Source organism: Scomber japonicus, chromosome 12 (genome assembly GCF_027409825.1).
Source record: "Scomber japonicus isolate fScoJap1 chromosome 12, fScoJap1.pri, whole genome shotgun sequence".
NCBI lineage: Eukaryota > Metazoa > Chordata > Actinopteri > Scombriformes > Scombridae > Scomber > Scomber japonicus.
This window is the reverse complement of record NC_070589.1, coordinates 30,584,681-30,597,381: the sequence shown is the minus strand read 5'-3', so window position 1 is coordinate 30,597,381 and position 12,701 is coordinate 30,584,681. Positions and strand designations below refer to the sequence as shown.

Sequence of the window (12,701 nt, the reverse complement as noted above, 5' to 3'; positions counted from 1 at the left end):
GCTGCTGCATCCGTCAGGCTATAATGCTGCTAATGTTCATCATGAGGCCGTTTCCATGTGAGTATAGTTATAATGGCTTATTTTATTTTGGTTAACATATGCATTTCAGAGCCTTTTAACTATAATTGGTGTTGGACTGACTAGGCCCACCCACACTATGGTTTCTGATGATGCTACTAGGGGACAGGAAATTAGGATTCATGCAAGCACTGTGTTTATTTTGATCCCTATAATACAAAGTCGCCCATAAAGTTGGAATAATTTAGTTTTCAGACACATTTCTCTGTTTATTTTCTATTTAAACACATCATTTATCACTTTTGACCAGGTGCAATGAGACTGATCGATACAATTTTGAGAATATTTACACTTTATCTATCAAGAATAAATCACATAGTCACAATCATTTCATGAGAAGAAGTAAAAAAATATTGTATTCCAACTTCATGGGCGTTGAGAGGAGCCAGATAAGGTGGCTCAGGCATCTAATCAGGATGCCTCCCGGACGCCACCCTGGTGAGGTGTTCAGGGCACGTCCCACCGGTAGGAGACCCCGGGGAAGACCCAGGACACACTGGAGAGACTATGTCTCTCGGCTGGCCTGGGAAGTCTGGGCTTCCCTGCTTAGGGCTGCTGCCCCCGCGACCCGACCCCGGATAAGCAGAAGAGGACGAGACGAGAGACGAGATGAGAACTTTATGGGCAACCGTGTAGATTGGTGAAGAAACATTTTTAAATCCAGGTTAAAAAATGTTCCTCTTTTTGTGTGTTTATGATGATTGAGCTCTATTAAAGCACTTTAAATTTTAATCCTTAACACTATGTTCATTCAATCATTTTAATACAAATCATTATTTTATGCTGCACTCTCATATTTTAGTCAAGCTTCCCTTTTTGTGCTCCCAAACGCTGTGGGAGTCCCCGCCGAGTCTGTTGAAGCCCTGCCCCCTACCAAGTGTCACCTGTCAATCAAAGTCACCACCTCTACCAGAAACATGGATGCTACATCTGAGAGCTTTCTGCTGCTAGCTCAGCTGCTAGCTCTGTGGCTAACTCGGCTGCTAGGTCGGCAGCTAACTGGCTAACTGTAGACTGTAGTAGTAGTAGTGCTAACTCAGCTAACTGGCTAACTGTAGACTGTAGTAGTAGTAGTGTGTGCTGAATGTATTTATACCTCTACAGCAGCAGGGGAGGGTTTATGCTAATCACTAAATCCTGAACACAGAAATCTTGAAACACAGTTTGTGAAGCCTAGCTCCACAATTCAAATCTAAATGGTTGAAATGCTTTTTACACATTTTTTTAGAAATACACTTATAACCTATTTAATGTGTTTAGAAGAAAATGTCTGAATTCACTTTACACAGTCTTTAAACATAGTGTTTTTGTTTTGCTGTTTCTTAAACTTGAGGCTAACTAAAAGCAACCAGCTTCAGGCAGCAGACAGTTTTACAAAATGCATTTGAAGCCCCCCCCCCCCCCCCGAGAACCTGGGATTATTATTAATTATTAAGGTTAGACAAAACCCAAACACAATAAATGTTTTATTATCAGGGTTAGGGGGTGCGTTAGAAGCTCTGTGATTGGAAGCCTGAGATCTGAACAGATAGAGGGAAGCAGTAGATATCTCATCATCTGAGCAAATAAAACCAAATCTATCTGAAAGAGCTAAGTGGGAAACTAATAAAACCACTTATATCATCGTGTTACCCCCCTGCAGAAGACGGTCAAATCCCTTCCCTTTGCAGTATCGCAGCCCTCCAGGTGTCGACTTTGCTCTGATCTAACATTGAACTTTTTACAGCACTGACACTGAATCTTCACGTACACTAACAGAGCATACAGCAGCGGAACAAACCGGGGCTTATTCAAGGCTTTTCATCACCTCTCGCCTCTGAATCTCTGCGGCCACAGGACTTGAGAATACCTGACAACTCAGCACAGCTCAGATTTTACTGGAGGGGTGACACTGCATGCAGATTAAACACACTGACACTGACTGGGGCTAAGACTCAAACACTGAACCACACACAAAAATCTACCACTCCCTCGAGGGATAGAGGTCTCCCTTCTCCTGCATTTTTTTTGTAAAGGCTGCATCATGAAACGCTGTCTTGTTGAATGAACGTAAGCGTCACTCTTATCTCTCCAGACAGCAAAACACGGACGGGATATAAAAAAAAAAAAAAAGGTTCTGAGTGTCTCGGATGATCTATTTCGAGGCATTTAGCTGACTCTCTTATCCGCAGCGGCTTACACTGACTGAGCAGGTGTAGCTTTAGCTTAATGACACATGAATGTTGACTGAATTGGTCGACTCTTAACTTTCTTAGCATGCGTGTGTTGAAATGAGAATCATAAAAAAAAAAAAAAAAAAGCTGTTTAGAAAGCATCGCATTTGTGACTCCTGTGAGATATATACCTGTATTGTGACTGGTCGTTGCCGCCCACGTCAGGACACCTCAGCTTCTGCACCAAGATCCGAATGATGCTGATGAACAGGATGAAGTTCACCTTGGAGACGGGGAGGAAATAGAAACAACTCAGCAGACTGACAGAGACCCAAAAGGAGTCGTTTTTTTTTTTGCTTTGTTAGACGTTTCTCTATTCACAGAAGGCAATTAATCAAAAGTTAAGAAAGAGACACAGAAACAGAACTTTTCCCACCATTTCCTCCTTTTTCAGCTTTGTCTGAAGCATCACTAATCAAGTTGTGAGTTGTTTGAAACAGCGGCTCTTGTGCCGACCACAGATTATAACTATCCGGTCATACCATATCAAATCGTGTCATCCTTATGTTCCCCCTCAAGGATTTTCCACTAAATTAGGCTTCATGTTTGCTCAGTCCTACATTCCCACAGCACAGGTAAGACCATTCCCTAAAGCACATAATGTGTTGTTGCCCCCGTTTAACCTGTTTTTGGGTAATGGGAATCTAATGAAGTACTCAGTTAGTTTCAGTATCATTTTAACCCTCCTGTTATGCTCCCGGGTCAAATTGACCCATCTGTTTTGACTCTTCCTTCCTTCCTTCCTTCCTTCCTTCCTGCCTACCTTCCGTCCCTCCTTCCTTCCTACCTTCCTTGCCTCCTTCCTCCTTTCCTTCCTTCCTCCCCTCCCTCTCTCCTTTCCTTCCTTCCTTCCTTCCTTCCTTCCTTCCTTCCTACCTTCCTTCCTTCCTTCCTCCTTTCCTCCTTTCCTTCCTTCCCTCCCTCCCTCCCTCCATCCTTTCCTTCCTTCCTTCCGTCCTTCCTTCCTGCCTACCTTCCGTCCCTCCTTCCTTCCTACCTTCCTTCCTTCCTTCCTACCTTCCTTCCCTCCTTCCTCCTTTCCTTCCTTCCTTCCTTCCTTCCTTCCTCCTTTCCTTCCTTCCTTCCTTACTTCCTTCCTTCCTTCCCTCCCTCCCTCCCTCCTTTCCTTCCCTCCCTCCATCCCTCCTTCCTCCTTTCCTTCCTTCCTTCCTCCCTTCTTCCTCCTTCCTTCCTTCCTTCCTTCCTTCCTTCCTCCCTGCCTTCTTTCCTTTACTCCCTTCCTCCCTCCCTCCCTTCTTTGACTGGAACACAACAGGAGGGTTAAGGGTGCTTGGATTGGTGCTGGTATCGTAATCTTTTAAACAATACCCCGCCAGTGAACCTAACGTACCTTTCAAGGTCTATTATAATCAAGTCATCATTACCAGTGAAGTAAGAAAGAGTCGGTGGCTGAGTGACAGCTTGTGTACCATTATCACAGTTTACGTGACATTAGCGGCTCTGTTCTGGTCTTTTGGGGACTTTTGTTAGTTAACATGAGATACTTTCCCCAATAAATGTAGAAAACAGTCAAATATAAATCTTAGTATTGTGTTGCTTGTTCAAGTAACGTATCAGATATTTAACAATTACACAACAAAATGGCATAATGTCTGTTTCTTATAATAAGTGTTAGTGCGCTATTTTAATGCTAACTAGCCATAACCACCACCACTATGAATCATAAACTGGTGTGCAGATTAGGGTTGCAAAATTCCGGGAATTTTCAAACTTGGAAACTTTCCATGGGAATTAACAGGAATTAATGGGAATTAACGGGAATTTACGAGAATAAACCGGGAATTTACTAAACTGAAGGTATGTTCTTATTAGGGAACTTAAATATAGTTGTGTAAAATAATATTTTAGCATAATCCTGACTAAAACAACCAGATATCGTGCAGTACAGTTGAATATCTATGCTATCATATGCTCACATAGCACACTGTTTACTGCAGGGCTACTGAGGCCACGCCCCCTACATGCACTGTGCATTCCTCCATCACATGCACAGATGATTTCTATAATTCTGGACCACACTCATGAGCCCAGAGCACACAACTTGAAGCCAGACTTTTGAGCCTTGAGCTTCACAGACACATTGTTGTATTTTTTCAGAGTTGTGTGTGAAACCATTAAGAATATTACCATTTAGTTGTTTTTTATATTAAATTATTAATAATTTTATAATTTAATATAACTTCAACAGCTCAGGGACATCAAGCGACATTGTTTATGCACCTTTTTTCATCGTCAACTTAAAATAATGTTCTGTTTTTTAATGAAGGGGTGGAAATTTTTTATCCAATTAATCAATCAAATAATGATACCTTTCCACTAAATTACCCTCAATTGCCATAAATTCCCATAATTCCCATAATTCCCATGGAAAGTTTCCAATTTGGAATATTTCCAAAATTCCCCAGCTTAACTTCCCATGGAAATTTACCAGAAACTTTCCGGAAATTTACTGGAAATTTTCCACCCCTTTGCAACCCTAGTGTAGATGACCTGTTAGTTTAAGCCAGGGGTCGGGAACCTTTTTTTCCTGGAGAGCCACTTTTACCATTTTTATTTAAAATCTCAGTAGAGCCACATAAAGACGGTTACAAGAAAAGTTTGGATATTTAACTTACAGTTAATTTTATTCAACAGTTTTTTAATACATGTTGGTCGACCTGAACCTTTTTCAGAAGCCCTTGGCCTTGCTTCGACTATCTCCCGCAGGATATTTTGCTGCAAATGATGCATGGTGGGTGTCGGAGTGGCGTTTAATATTGCATTGTTTCATCGACACAATTTTGTCGTTACATAACAAACGGGCCACAGTCCCAGCTCTTTCCAAGAACTCATCTGTCCACTCAGGCTGAAAGTAGCAGACTTTCTCTTCCTTTTTTTCCCTCCTTTTGGACATTTATCTTATCTACAAGGAGCGCACACGTCAACGTTAACAACTGTTCTTGACTGTTGTTTTAGCCTTCCTCTCTAGGCCTATGCTTATCCCTTTATTTGCAAGCCCCAGGTTCCCAACTCATGGTTTTAGTATTTATTCTGCGTCTGACTTAGCATGATGTTATGTTCGTATATTTTACATCACCTGAAACATTCAACGTTAGCTAAGTAGCAACAGCGGATTTCATTTCAGCTGATTAAACTGATGGCTGCAAGTGAAAAGAGTCACCTGCTTTTTGTCTATATCTGTCTAAAATTTCAAAAACTGAATTATGTGCCAGACTGGAAAGCTTTACAAGCAAAGCAACTCTAACTTTTTGGGAGAAGAAGAAATAGTCAGATGCTAACATTAGCTGCCAACTGTAGAGAAATTTATCCTTTCATAATTTAATAGGAAATCATCTGGAACTTCAATCTTTTTTCCGATTTGTACTCTTTTAAACTTTGACTCCCATTAAATAACACATATCAGCGCCTGTTAGGAGTAACCTGCTGAGACGGGTAAAGGTTGGAACAGCGTACAGTGGGACTCACTCAGCAGAAGAGAGGGAATACACTCAGCAGGAAATCCTATGAAGTTAATAACATGAGACACGGGTGCTAACACACTATGTCGCTGTTACTGGATGCCAGAGAGAGAGAGTGCGTGTTGATTTCTTTAAAAGGTTTCCAAAAGGTCGTGAAATCCAACTAACTTCCGCTGGAAACAAATATACTTACTGTTCATATGCTGACTCATAATTAGAAGCAGTTTTTAAGTAATTCAACACATTCAGATTTCATGATATCAGCCTGATGCAATAAAAGTGGAGCACCAGGAACAAAAAAATATCCCTTTCTTCCTTCCTCCCTCCCTCCTTCTTTGCTTCCTTCCTTCCTTCTTTCCTCTGTCCTTCTTTCCTTCCTTCCTCCCTCCCTTCTTCTTTCCTTCCTTCTTTCCTTCCTCCCTCCCTCCCTCCTTCCTTCCTCCTTCCTTCCTTCCTTCTTTCCTCTGTCCTTCTTTCCTTCCTTCCTCTTTTACTTTCTCCCTCCTACCTACCTTCCTTCCTTCCTTCCTTCTTTCCTCCCTCCCTCCCTTCCTTTTTTCCTCTGTCCTTCATTCCTTCTTACCCCCCTCCCTCCTTTCCTTCCTTCCTCCCTCCTTCCCTCCTTCCCTCCTTTCCTTTAGATTTAAAAAAAAAAAGAGCGATAAAGGTGGACCGGATGTTTGCTTCCCCCTTTATGTTGTTTCTAAAAATGAATATGACTCCTGCATCCTTAATAACATATTCCAGTTGAAAGCTTCTTTTAACGCAGCTTCTGATAAACATGTGGAAACACCTGCAGAGAGAAACGGGAGGTAATGAAGCTCAACCTACCATGATGGACAATCCGATCGGTCCGTTGATCACCCAGTTGGGGATGGGGTTCTCGTTTCTCTCCCAGCATCTGAAGACGGAGCGAAAACCATAAAATTACAGATTTAAAAAAAAAAAGAAAGTGTAGTAGGTACTAGGGACGCAACGGTACTCGGTAACATATTGAACCGTTCAAATACCCCTTTTCCACCAAGCTGGAGCTGGTGCTGGTTCGGAGCCAGAGCCTGACTAAGCACCGGTTCCAGCCCCGAGCCTCAGAACGGGAGCCAGAGCAAGCACCAACTCTTTGCTGGTCTAAAGCAAGAACCGATTACGTCAGCAGATTGGGGGCGGGGCTAAAGTTTATTAGCCGGCTAGCAGGGCTAACGTTTATTAGCAGACTAGCAGGGTTGACATTTATTAGCCGGCTAGCCGGGTTAATGTTTATTAACCGGCTAGTGGGGCTAACATTAATTAGCTAACTAGCGTGGCATTTACAGAGAATTTAAGATTTGTTTCTTTCCTCCCTCCCTCCCTCCCTTCCTCTGTCCTTCTTTCCTCTCTCCCTCCCTCCCTTCCTTCTTCCCTCTGTCTTTCTTTCCTCGCTCGCTCCCTCCCTCCCTCCCTTCCTTCCTCCTTTCCTCCCTCCCTCCCTCGTTCCTTCTTTCCTCTGTCCTTCCTCCCTTCATCTTTCCTTCCTCCCTCCCATCTTTCCTCTGTCCTTCCTCCTTTCCTCCCAGCCTCCTAGGACTCTAGGACAACAGGAGGGTTAAAGCTCCTGAAGAAGCTATTGGACTGTTTAGTCAGACTACTATTCCCGAGGTTAAGAACCAACTTTCATTATCGTACTGGAGACAGTTTTCCTCACACAGTGGAGCCGTCTCCTCCGATCACACCGCTGCTCTGTAATTGGTGTTGGGAGACTTGTTTCAGAGAGTCCTTTTCTTTTTTTCTTTTTCTTTTTTTTTTAAGAATACGCCCACTTACTGCAACTCTCCGTAATGAGCTGCAGTGTCAGCTGTAATAATGTGCAACAGAAGCCGAGCAGATCAGCAGCATAGCGCTCATATGATGACTACTCAATGCTAATCCCACCAGCTGAATTATCCAATAAGGTGCTCTTTGACATGTGGGATATTTGTCTTAATATACTTTGATCTAAGCAGCGTTCCCACATGGTTGCTGACAGGAAATCTAATCAATAAAATGTCAATTGTGGACTTGAATAAATAACCAATACCTCTCTCTGCCATTGATATTCCCTCGCTCTCCTCTCACATAATTAAAAGAGAAACTAATAAACAGTTCCTCAGAGTGAAGGAGACAGGAATAATATATATATGTCCACTTGATGCAAGAGAGATCACACATTATTATTATTAATATGGAAATCAACTCATGGCATGCAACACTCCTCTTGTGATCCAATTTAATCTATGTGATGTGTTTTGAAGGACGTTAAAGACAAAGAAACAACCATAAATCATGTTGTTGTCACCACTCACCCCGTGTCCTCCAGATAAATCCTCGTCATCACCCAAGCGAAGACGAACACTGTGGGGATTCCTGCAAACACACATGATACTTAGTTAGTAGATCAGTTTACAGTAGACAGCAGAGGTGTCATTTTCATTCAAGGGCCACATACAGACCAATTTGATCTGATGTGGGTTGGATCATTAAAAAGATGGAGGGAAAGAAGGAAGAAAAGGAAAGAAATAAGAAGGGAAGGAAGGGAAGACAGGCAAAATGAAGGAGGGAAGAAAGGTAGGAAGGACAGAAGGAAGAGAGGTAGGAAGGACAGAAGGAAGAAAGGTAGGAAGGACAGATGGAAGGAAGGACAGAAGGAAGAAAGGGAGGAAGGACAGAAGGAAGAAAGGTAGGAAGGAAGAAAGGAAGGAAATAAGAAGGGAAGGAAGGGAAGACAGGCAAAAGGAAGGAGGGAAGAAAGGTAGGAAGGACAGAAGGAAGAAAGGATAGAAGGAAGGAAGGACAGATGGAAGGAAGGACAGAAGGAAGAAAGGATAGAAGGAAGAAAGGGAGGAAGGACAGATGGAAGGAAGGACAGAAGGAAGAAAGGCAGGAAGGAAGGAAGAAAGGGAGGAAGGACGGAAGGAAGAAAGGGAGGAAGGACAGACGGAAGGTAGGACAGAAGTACGAAAGGAAGAAAGGGAGGAAGGACAGAAGGAAAAAAGGTAGGAAGGGAGGAAGGAACAAAGAAAGGATAAAAGGAAGGTAGGAAAAGAACACAAGAAGGAAAGTGGGCCGGATTGCACCCCTCTGCGGGCCTTCCTCCTTTCCTTCCTCCCTTCTTCCTTTCCTTCCTCCCTTCCTCCTTTCCTTCCTTCCTTCCTTCCTTCCTTCCTTCCTCCCTCCCTTCCTTTAGTTTTGTCTAAAACATTAATAGAAATCAAATCATGAGTCTAAACTAAAGAAGCTAACGGTGACGGTGATAATTCAGAAAGTATTTGTCACATGACATGCAGCCATTCGGTTGATTTCGTACCCCAGCCGATGAACATGTAAACGACAAAGTGTCTGTTCTCGGAGAAGATGACGACGAGCAGCGTGTGGAGGTACAAACCCTCCACCAGCAGCCAGAAGAAGTTGGCCATGATGAAATACTGGAAAAACACCAGGCTGGCTTTACAACCCACCTGGAAAACAAAGAGATAACAGAGGAAAAAGAAGCTCATGTTAGAAAAGTACTTAACCCTCCTGTTGTCCTCAAGTCAAGGAAGGGAGGGAGGAAGGAAGGGGAGGAAGGAAGGAAGGAAAGAAGGAAGGGAGGAAGGAAAGGAGGGAGGGAAGAAGGAGGAAGGGGAGGAAGGAAGGAACGGTGGAAGAAGGAAGGAAGGGAGGAAGGAAGGAAAGGAGGGATGAAGCAAGGAAGGAGGGAATGAAGAAAGGTAGGAGGGAGGGAGGAAAGAAGGAAGGGAGGAAGGAAGGAAGGGAGGAAGAAGGAATGAAGGGAGAAGGAAGGAAGGAAGGAAGGAAGGGAAGAAGAAAGGGGTGAGGAAAGAAAGAAGAAGGGAGGGAGGAAGAAGGAAGGAAGGGAGGAAGGAATGAAGGGAGAAAGAAGGAAGGTAGGAGGGAGGAAGGAAGGAAAGGAGGAAGGTAGGAGAGAGGGAGGAAAGAAGGAAGGGAGGAAGGTTGGAATGGAGGAAGAAGGAAGGAAGGGGTGAGGAAAGAAAGAGAAGAAGGAAGGAAGGAAGGAAGGAAGGTAGGAGGGAGGGAGGAAAGAAGGAAGGGAGGAAGGTAGGGGTGGGGAAAGAACGAAAAGAAGGGAGAGAGGAAAAAGGAAGGGAGGGAGGAAGGAAGGAGGAAGGAAGGAAAGGAGGAAGGAAGGAAGGTAGGGAGGGAAGGAGGAAGAAGGAGGGAAGAAAGGAAGGAAGGAAGGAAGGAGGAAGGAAGAAGGAAGGCAGGAGAAGGAAGGAAGAAAGGAAGGAAGGTAGGTAGGAAGGAAGGAAGGAAGGAAGGAGGGAGGAAGGAAGGTTAAAGCTTAAAGATCTTAACCAGGTCGTGGTCTTTGTTTCTAACCTGTAAATGTTTGAATATTAAATGTGAAATTAACCTTTAAGTCTTTTCCTCATATCAACTTCTCGTTCACTTCCTGTTTCTTTGTCACTGCAGAGCTGGAAATAACTGAAGTGTCATTACAGTCCTCTAGATTAACAGGGACTCTGTAGGTTAATCAGGCAATTATGCTAATTACTCCTAAAATATGAGTCCTGTTGTCCTCGAGTCAAGGAAGGAAGGGAGGAAGAAGGAAGGAAGGGGAGGAAGGAAGGAAAGAAGGTAGGTAGGTGGGAGGGAGGAAGGGAGGAAGGGAGGAAGGAAGGAAGGAAGGAAGGAAGGAAGGAAGGAAGGAAAGGAGGAAGAAAAGGAGGAAGAAAGGGAGGAGGGAAGGAAGGGAGGGAAGAAGGAAGAAAGAGAGAAGAAAGGAGGAAGGAAGGACAGAAGGAAGGAAGAAAGGGGGATGGAGGAAGGAGGAAGGAAGGAGGGAAGGAAGGAAGGAAGGAAGGAAGGAAGGGAGGAAGGAAGGGAGGAGGGAGAAAAAAGGAAGGAAAAGAGGAAGGAGGGAAGGAAGAAGGAAGGAAGGAAGGGAGGAAAGAAGGGAATGAAAACAAGGAGGGAAGGAAGGAAGGAAAGGAGGAAAGAGAAAGGAAAGAAAGAGAGAAGGAAGGGAGGAAGGAAGGAGGGGGGGAGCTTAAAGCTTAAAGATCTTATCTAGGTCGTAGTCTTTGTTTCTAACCTGTAAATGTTAAAAAATATTAAATGTCACCAAACACATTTTAATTTTAACACGGAATTAACCTTTAAGTCTTTTTCTCGTGTCAACCTCTCGTTCACTTCCTGTTCTTTGTCATCGCAGAGCTGAAAATAACTGAAGTGTCGTTACAGTCCTCTAGATTAACAGGGACTCTGTAGGTTAATCAGGCAATTATGCTAATTAGTCCTAAAATATGAGTATTAATCCCCCCCCCCCCTTTTTTTTTCGGAGGGGAGTTAACGAGCGAGTTCAGCAGGAGGATAAGCTTTAATTTGCAGATGACAACATTACGAGATGGGAGCAGACGGAGGAGTGTAAGAGGTCAGAGTGTCCTGACAGAATTCCTGCAATTATTACACAGATGTTTCAAGATGTGAGCAAATGAGGGCGAGTAGAGGAGGAAGTTATAGTAGAGCTAAAGAAAGAAAGATCAAACATCACTGCTTTTCTTTTTTTTTTTCCACTTTAAAAACAGTCCAGTATTTAAAGTTGGAAACCAAATATTTCATCAGCTTCTCGTCGGTCATGTTTTTGCCTTTTTTCCCAAGATGCTCACTGTGTTGGATTTATTGGTCATTTATATTTGACCCGTGATGGTGAAAGGTGAGGACCGGGTCCGACTTTCGACTTCGTAGTAGGTAGGAGGGAGGGAGGGAGGAAGGGAGGAAGGAAGGGAAGAAGGAGGAAGAAAGGGAGGACGAAAGGGAGGAGGGAAGAAAGGGAGGGAGGGAGGAAGGAAGAAGGAAGGAAGGAAGGAAGGGAGGAGGAAGGATGAAGGAAGGAAGGGAGGAGGGAAGGAAGGGAAGGAAGGGAGGGAGGAAGGAATAAGGAAGGAACAGAGGAAGGAAGGAAGGAAGGAGGCATGGTAGGAGGGCAGGAGGAAAGAAGGAAAGAAGGGAGGAAGAAGGAAAGAAGGGAGGAAGAAGGAAGGGGAGGAAGGAGGGAAAGAAGGAAGGAAGAAAGGATGGATTCGACTTTTTTCATGTCATGTTACGTCACAGATTACGTCATAGAAGTTGTCGAGCTACGTGAAAGGAATCTGATATTCTAGCCAAAATCATCTTTATCCATTTTACATGAATATCTCAATATCGTGATATGAGACAAGATATCGTCTTAGATTTTCGTTATCGTAATATCGCTCAGGGCCCGTCCCACCGGTAGGAGACCCCGAGGAAGACCCAGGACGCTGGAAAGACTATGTCTTTCGGCTGGCCTGGGAACGCCTCGGGATCCCCCGGGAAGAGCTGGAGGAAGTGGCTGGGGAGAGGGAAGTCTGGGCTTCCCTGTTTAGGTCTCTCTCTCCCTCTCTCCCTCTCTCCCTCTCTCTCTCCCTCTCTCTCTCTCTCTCTCTCTCCAAACTCAAAACTCGTCCCATTAATCTGTCTTTTGAGTACCAAACACTTCTCTGTAATCTTCTGTAGCTCCGAAAAGTCAGTTAACCCGTAAACGCTATGAAGCATTTCTTCATAATTATACATTGAAGGTTGAAGATACTTGCAGTATATAGCACATTCAGAGCAAAGCATTGAAACACTGATGGTTATTTTCAACATATTGTAGATTCAAATCAATGCTGCAGAAATAGTTTGACATATTTTTACTTATTTTATTCTTTCATTTTCTTTTTTGTCGTGACTTTGGATTTTATTGAATCCATTGTAACTTCTGTATATCAAGGTTGAATGTGTCCAAGCTACGTCACCTAAAGCACAAAGCGGAGGATTATTATTTTATGAATGAAAGAAGTTTGTTTTGTGACAGTTGTGGTTTTTGTGTCCAGATGTCAGGGACACACGACGATGATTCAGGAGAGAAGTTTCCTTAAATGCTAAACCAGACACCAGA

The 12,701-nt window shown here is 43.5% G+C and overlaps 1 protein-coding gene across 1 annotated transcript in view; it reads right to left on the bottom strand.

Annotated features, from left to right (window-relative positions):
- Positions 1-12,701, bottom strand: part of LOC128369741 (vasoactive intestinal polypeptide receptor 2-like) — a 49,576-nt gene that overhangs the window by 5,709 nt on the left and 31,166 nt on the right. The window contains exons 5-8 of the mRNA XM_053330818.1: positions 9,087-9,237; positions 8,086-8,146; positions 6,602-6,671; positions 2,423-2,514 (exon numbers count right to left, since the gene is read on the bottom strand). Of these exons, the coding sequence (XP_053186793.1) occupies positions 2,423-2,514; positions 6,602-6,671; positions 8,086-8,146; positions 9,087-9,237 (374 nt within the window). The remainder of the gene's footprint in view (positions 1-2,422; positions 2,515-6,601; positions 6,672-8,085; positions 8,147-9,086; positions 9,238-12,701) is intronic.